The sequence below is a fragment of the Arvicanthis niloticus genome, chromosome 15 (assembly GCF_011762505.2).
Source record: "Arvicanthis niloticus isolate mArvNil1 chromosome 15, mArvNil1.pat.X, whole genome shotgun sequence".
NCBI lineage: Eukaryota > Metazoa > Chordata > Mammalia > Rodentia > Muridae > Arvicanthis > Arvicanthis niloticus.
Window position 1 is genome coordinate 49289083 of NC_047672.1, and position 7555 is coordinate 49296637.

General features: G+C 39.0%; 1 protein-coding gene across 1 annotated transcript; it reads left to right on the forward strand.

The window, feature by feature from the left end:
- Positions 1-29: 29 nt before the first annotated feature.
- On the forward strand, positions 30-7257 carry Coxfa4 (cytochrome c oxidase associated subunit FA4). The gene is made up of 4 exons (XM_034519578.2): positions 30-205; positions 1293-1381; positions 2148-2208; positions 7027-7257. The coding sequence occupies exons 1-4, from the start codon at positions 164-166 to the stop codon at positions 7081-7083; spliced, it is 249 nt and encodes an 82-aa protein (XP_034375469.1). The 5' UTR covers positions 30-163; the 3' UTR covers positions 7084-7257.
- Positions 7258-7555: the final 298 nt, after the last annotated feature.

Genomic DNA, 7555 nt, shown 5'->3' on the forward strand with positions numbered 1-7555 from the left:
CAGCCGCATCCGGGCTTTCCTGCAGCAGGCTGCCCTCCGAGCCAGGGGTCCTTCAGGTAGGAGGTCCTGGGTGACTTTGGACGTCCGCTCAGCCAGGTTGCAGAAGAAGCTTAGTGTGTGTCCTTATCTTCTGTCTCTGTGTAGGTAGGCCTGTGCCGCAAACATGCTCCGCCAGATCCTCGGGCAAGCCAAGAAGCATCCCAGCGTAAGTTCACGATCTTTAACAGGGTGGCCTCTTAAGCTGCGATTGAGCCTGCCCTTGTCCCCTGGGGACGTTCTCTTTTCTCTGTTCCTTGGGGTTACGTTCTGTCGTTGGGGCGACCTGATTGCTCGAAGCCTCTACTGTGGGGGACGGGGGATTTCCTGAAGCAGAAGGTGGCAGACATCAGGGAGAAAGGTAAACATTCTGGGTGTTGAAACACTGTGGCCACCCTTTCTCAGATTACTTGGTCCCAAGAGGGATGAATGGTTAGAATCCAAGAGAGGCCAAGTTTGTTATGCTGCCTTTTGAGGCTTTTATATTCACTGCGTTGCACCACCAAGCCTTCAGAAATACAGAAATACAAGGGATCGTCATCTTTTAATCCTCACTATGCTTGGGAAACTTGACATTTGCAAAATCTATTTAAGTTTCTTTTCCATGTCACTTCCGTCCAATATAGTCCAATATAGTAGGATGGAGTGTACCTGAAACTCCCTCTGACAGGCCTTAAACTTTGCCTTAAGCCTGGTTTTCTAAATACTCTGCAAAATTAACGGCACTCCCGTTTTCAGAGTTCATTCCTAAAACCAGTGCTTTTAATAGGCATTTTCTGTTAGCTAATTATGCTCTTTATTTCACAGAGGTTATGTTCACAGAACTTTTCAGGGCCACTTTTCAGTAGTTTTCAAAGGGATTCCCCTCCTTCTCGCCTTCCAGGGAAGTATTTCCCATTACTTCACCAGGAAAGCAATAAGATTTAACGTGAATATTGTTCAGGTATTACACGGCTGAATGTACTTGGAAAGATTATTTGTTGATATCATTTACTTCATGTAAGGAAGTTGTACTCTTAAGCTAAAACCATCCTAACATCTTTTTGCAAAGATCATGCCTTTAGAGTACAATAGAAGGAAACCCCCGCTTCAGTCTAAGTTCAGCCTTTATTCCCATTGTGGGACAAGTTAGCGGAAAAAAGCAGATTTGGAGGATAACATATAGAAAGAAAGCAGTGTGCCCTTATTTGGACAAGATCATGGAATGTGATGATGGCATCTCTCTTTTTTTTTTTTTTTTTTTTTTTTGGTTCTAGTTGATTCCTCTCTTCGTGTTTATTGGAGCAGGGGGCACCGGAGCAGCGCTGTATGTGCTGCGTTTGGCATTGTTCAATCCAGATGTCAGGTGAGTGTGAAAAGGTTTAATACGTGGATGACAAAGACTCTGAGCTGGGGACCACAGTCACAGGAGAGGTAACAGAGTAGAAACAACTACGGTTTGGTAGCCTTGCAGTCGGCCCAGGGCTGCTTCTACTGCTGACATTGACTTTGCTGGCTTTGTGAAGCTTATCTCTGTCTCGTCTCCCCGAGTTTTAATTTCCTATTGGTAAAGTAGAATTGCTAAAACCAGCTCTTAAACATTTTGAAGGTTGGATAGTAATTGAGGGTTTTTTGTTTGTTTGTTTGCTTGCTTGTTTTTGTTATGTTCTGTTGTTTTGAGACAGCCTCACTTCTGGCTGTCCCGGAACTCACTGAGAAAAGCAGGTTGGCCTCTCTAATGCTGGAATAAAAGCATGTACCACCACACCTGGCAACAATTGCTTTTTATGAGATACTTAACTACGATTCCTCTTATATATGAATGTAACCTACTTTTCCTTAATAAACCGATTCTTTTTGTAGTTGGAAAACGATAAAACCCAAATATAAGTAGTCCCGTTATAAAGACAGCAATGAAGGCAGATATCCCAAAGAGCAGTGTTCTGTGATTTACCAGTTGCATGCTTGTTTACCTATAAATTCTACTTCTGTTTAACTCTGTAATGAAAGTAATGTCTAACAAAAAGTGTGGTTTATTATTCAAAATACTAGCTTCTACGGAAATATTTTTAAAACACTATTGTAAGTAGTGTTTTATTACTATAATAATTATAATGTTTTACCCATTTTAGCTGGGACAGGAAGAATAACCCTGAGCCTTGGAACAAACTGGGTCCCAATGATCAATATAAGGTAAGGTAAAAAAAAAAAAATGTTAAAATTTGCAGGAAAGCATATTGTAACAGATGTGACTGTGTGGTAGTTTCCTTAAAATGGGATATGCAGGTAAAAGTTCATTATCGTTACAATGAACTTTGAAGAGCCCCTGCCCCTTGACTTAGCTGGGACTGTGGGTTTGCATTTCATAAGCTTCAGATGCTGCTGCTGTTGAAGTATGAGCAGCTCTGGCTCTTGGGTGGTTTCCTTGGCTCTTCTTGGTTCAGATATTTTAGGTGAGGATTAGTAGGAAGAAATGAAAGTCAGTTGAAATTAAATTTTGCCATGAGCCTCATAGATAAACTTTAACATCTTCTCAGAGGAGTGTTCTGTGTAGCTGTTTTTTGAAAGAATGTGTTCCTTCACCAAGAATATTGGTTTTCCAAATGAAACCTTTCTTATATGTTATGTTTTTACACGCAGACCCTCATGTTACCAAAAATATTGCTGTATTTGGGTATGATTTTATGTCATACAGTTTATCTCTTTAAAATGTCCCGTATGTTTTGTGTTATATCTAGCTGTTTCTAAGCAACCAGTCATTGCCTTAGCACTCAGGAGGAGACACAGTGAGCCTTCTTTGACAAACACCTGGGGAAAGTATCTGTGGTGTTCTTTAGTACTATTTATAGCAACTTTTAGGATTTACTCTATTTGCTTAAAACTTTCTACTTAGCCCAACGATAATTTGGCTTTTAAGTACTTTTAAGTTGCTGACCTCTAAAGGTACAACTGGAAATTTACTAGCCATGCTGAAACAGGCTGTCTGATAAGTATTTTTAACAATATGCTCAAGAAACAGTAAACTGGTATTCTCATTTGTAATTATGTCTTAGGAATTTTAAGTACCAGTTATTCGGGGTATCTGCATCTAAGAAACATTTTTTTTAAAAAAGGAGAAAAAAAGAACTAGAATTTGGATGTTTGACCAAAGAACATATTGGAGTCTTGTATAAATGTTTTTCAGAAAATGTACTAGATGGTTCCAGTAGTTATGCCAGTAACCAGTGCTTTGGAAAATGATGACACAGGATGATGTGAGGCCATGTGACCTGGAGGTGGAGTGTTGCTGCATTAAGACCCTATTGTTAGAGCTGGCTGGAGATGGTAGCACACACCTTTCATTGCAGCACTCAGGAAACAGGCAGGCAGGTCTCTGATTTCTAGGCCAGCTAAGTCTACCCAGAGAAATCCTCTCTCAGACCCAAGTGTTTGTGGCATAGCCTGAGCCTTGAGTACCTGTAAGTAATGAAATGTAGAAACTGAGGAAAGTTGCCGTATTGAAGTAGCGATGAAGAGAACTAAATCTAGGTATTTGAAAGCCTGGAATGAAGTCTACTTATTTTTGCTTCTATACCCAAGCAGTGAGGTAAACTAGGTGTCATTGTTAATTTTTCATCACCTAAGAGAATTTGTTGAGGATGAGGTTTCTGTATGTAGCCTTGAATGTCTAAGAACTCACTGTGTAGACCAGGCCGGCCTTGAACTCACAGATCTGCCTGCCCCTTAATCTGAAGTGCTGGGTCTAAAGACTCCAAGCTTCACCTAAAAGAATTAAAGGGAATTTTCTTTACCCTGACCACAGAAATCAGATTTAGCCATATCCTTTCTATGACAGATGTGAGGTGGGAGGATGGTTGTTTACCACTGTTGAACTATTTTGGTTTTTGATTCATTATTCTTTCCATTTCTCTTGAGAACAAAAGCGACATATAAGGGCTTCTCATCAGACTTAAGATTGGAATGAAGTGAATGTGGAGTAGTTAACTTAGAAACAGTGATGTGAATAAGAATGAAAGGTCTGTGGTGGTAAGACAGTAAGATTTGAGGTGGCTATGGTAAGTCTTATAGATAGGGAAGTTTAGGCAACAGAAGTTTGTCACAGTTGTGGAGCTAGGGAGTGTGAGACCAGGGTGTGAGATCTATGTTTTTACAGGAAGAAAAGAGGTAGACGCTCTGTCTTGTTTTTCTTTTATAAAGACAACAGTCTGGTTGTGATGACTCTGCCCTCGTGACCTAATTGCCTTCCAGATGCTCAGTTATCCCATCGGGGGGCAAGAATTTGAACAGACATGTCAAGAGGACATGAATATTCAGTTCATAAAAGGAGGTTACTGGTTCCCCAAAGGAAAAGTGAATATAACAACAAGAGGTTAAACAAAGATGGGATTTAAGGATTAGGGGGCTGAAATACATCAATGAAAGAAATGCTCAAAAACCTGGGTCAGCTACAGCAATCTAGGATGCTTTCGAAGTAACCACTGTTCAGAAAAACAGCAAATAGCAGAGACGTTGATGTGAAAAAATAAAGGAGACTTCAAAATTACTTGCATAGAGAAGTTTAAGTACAAAGCCATACATCAAAAGCCTTGAAGGGTGGGAGGGGAAATGTTGAGGCAACATCCTTCTATGTAGCCCTGGCTGTCCCCTGGAACTCAGTGTGGTGACCATGCAGGCCTTGAATTCAGATACCTGACTGCCTCTTTGCCTCCAAAGTGCTGGGATTAAAGACGTGCACCATCAGGTCTGGCAAAACAGTTGGTTTAAGGAAGTAGCCATGGCGGTCTATAGTTTAGGCTGATCTTGAATTCACAGAATCCACCTACCTATGCCTCAGGAATGCTGGCTTCTTTAATTAATAGCATCACCACACCTGGCTGTAGCTTTGTAGATTTATTTTTTCATTATTTGAATACATACGTGTCTGTGCACCTAAGTTTAGGTACATACTGAAACTATGCACCGGTGTTATTGTCCATTGAGCTGAAGTTCCCGAGGTAGTTGTGAGCCACCCTACATGGGTGCTGGGAACTGAACTCTGTGGGTGTTTAGATGAGTGATACGTGCTTTCAGTCATTAAGCTACCTCTAACCTTTTATTTTAGTCAGTTTTAAGTAAGTTATAATTCGATATTCAGTTGAATTTTTATGAAGCAGCAGGAATGTAAAGGATTGTGGTGATTAAGAGAAACAGAACAGCTATTCATTGTTGACATCTCCTAGATGATTACTTTCTTCATAATATATATAATACCTGCATATCCATCTGTAAATATCCTAATTTGTGAACATATGAGAGACTAGTATTCTGTTGTCTAGGTAAACTGATGCTTAAGACAGAGCAAAGAATATTAAGGTTTACTTAAGAATTTCTTTCCCACAAAACTCTAGATCTATGTGTATATACCTAAGGATGACATGGTAATATACTTTAAAATTTCGAGATTTTTCTTTTTTAAAAATCAAGTAAGGGAAGAGGATTCAGCTGGTAAAGTACTGACCTAGCACATACACAACCCTGTGTTCAGTCCCCGGCACCTTTAAAACTGAGTGCAGTGGCTTTCAGTCTAGTGCTTAGGAGGAAGAGAAAACCTCAACTCTTAAGATCTTCCTCAAATATACCACTGAGGCCACCTTAGGCTATGTGAGAAGTGTGTGTTTGAAGTAAAAGGGATTTGAAGAAATCTGTTTGGAAACAGATGTTTGTGAAGCATTTGTTTTTATATTTTTTTACAATGGAAAGGAATGAATGTAGGCCCTCACATAGACTAAGCTACTCCTGTGCCTTTGAGCTTTGACAACAGCTCTGAACTTCTCTCTTAATACAGACTGTCTTAGTCACTCTTACATTGTTGTGAGGAGACACCATGATCAAGGCAGTTCATGTGAAAGCATCTAACTGGGGGGCTCGATTACAGTTCCAGAGCCTTAGTCCCATAACATCTTATAGCAAGGGTGTTGTAGCATCCTTGCAGGCAGGTGTGGTTCTGGAGGTGTATGGACCTGCATTCTGATCTTCAAGCAGAGGAAGAATTGGGTCTGGCATGGGCTTTTGAAACCTCAGAACCCACCTCCAGTGACTCATTTCCTCCAGCAGGCCACACCTAATCCTTTAATCCTATCAGAGGTGACTCCTTGGTAACTAAGCATTCAAATATATGACCCTATGGGGCTCATTCTTACTCGATCCAGCACACACCCTCTGGAGAAAATGCATGATTTTTTTGTAGATAAATCATGTCATCGTCAAGGAACTGTAGCATTATCTCAATTTTTTTTAGCACAAGAATCAATAAAAGTAAGATTATGATCTTCTAGTAGAAATTCCAGACCAATTTCAAATATATCATTTTTAAAAACTCACTAGTAGTTAGACATTGTTAGCACTATCACAGTAAGATTATTTCTAAAATGAATTTCAATTGATTATCTGGATATATTTGAACATTTTAAACATGCATAAGTGTAAAAGTTGTCACCAAAAGTGACTGTGGCAGAGCTCAGAATTCAAAAAGTCTCTAAGAAAAGGCAGTTTACAGCTGAAGAGTTGCAGGAGCCACAAAGCATTGTATTACTTGCCTCTCTTCCTTTTGATTCAAGGTCTTACACGTCACACGTGCAGCTCCTTAACCAAGGTGACAAGTCTGTATACTTATATTCTGTTAGAGATTCCTGAATATAAATAATTGAGATAAACTAAAAACTTACAGTTAGAAGTGTGCATCCAAAGGAATTAATAAATACTCATTTTGCAATGGATCCTCTCTTTGGTCTAACTAGTAGAATATACTTATTAAGCTTCAGGTTGGATGACTATTTACCTCACCAAAACTATCTTGAAAGACTGCAATTTAAAATAAAGTAATTTTTTGTGAATTAAGCTTACATTATTAAATATTCTTAAAATTTTTATTTCCAAATTGTTATTGAGAAAGTTGAGTCACCAAATTCTGAAATTTCTGTGGCATGTCTGTTTTTGGCAATCTAATTTTTTTTTTTTATTATTATTTTTTAGTTCTACTCAGTGAATGTGGACTACAGCAAACTGAAGAAAGAAGGCCCAGACTTCTAAACTGTGAAGTTCACTGTAAAGCTGCTGATAATGAAGGTCTTTCAGAAGCCATCCGCACAATTTTCCACTTAAGCAGGGAATAAGTCTCTGAATGCATGAAATCATGTTGATTTTTTTTTTTTTTTGGAGTTTATTACACTGATGAATAAATCTCTGAAACGATGTGTGTCACTATTTAATGCTGAAAATTCATATGGAATTTGATAGCTAGGATATAAGAAATGTGAGTATTAGGATTTAAAGAAACGCTTGAATTTCTCTTTATACGTTTAAAAGTGAGACCTTATACTGCTTTAATAAGGGTGTATGTGTATACGTATGTAAGCCCACACTTGGTAACTTCAAACTGGAAACTAAAGGGCAACTGGGAAGAACATTCACGCCTTTGTTAAATGAGCAAAATAGAAAGCTCTGGGATTCTGTTACTGGATGGAATTGAGACACAGTTAACATTCTTTCCCTTGACATTATT

Coding starts and splice junctions, on each gene's coding strand:
- Coxfa4 (XM_034519578.2), top strand. CDS start 164: ATGCTCCGCCAGATCCTCGGGCAAGCCAAGAAGCATCCCAGC. Junction 206..1,292: donor AAGCCAAGAAGCATCCCAGC/GTAAGTTCACGA, acceptor TTTTGGTTCTAG/TTGATTCCTCTCTTCGTGTT. Junction 2,209..7,026: donor GTCCCAATGATCAATATAAG/GTAAGGTAAAAA, acceptor ATTATTTTTTAG/TTCTACTCAGTGAATGTGGA.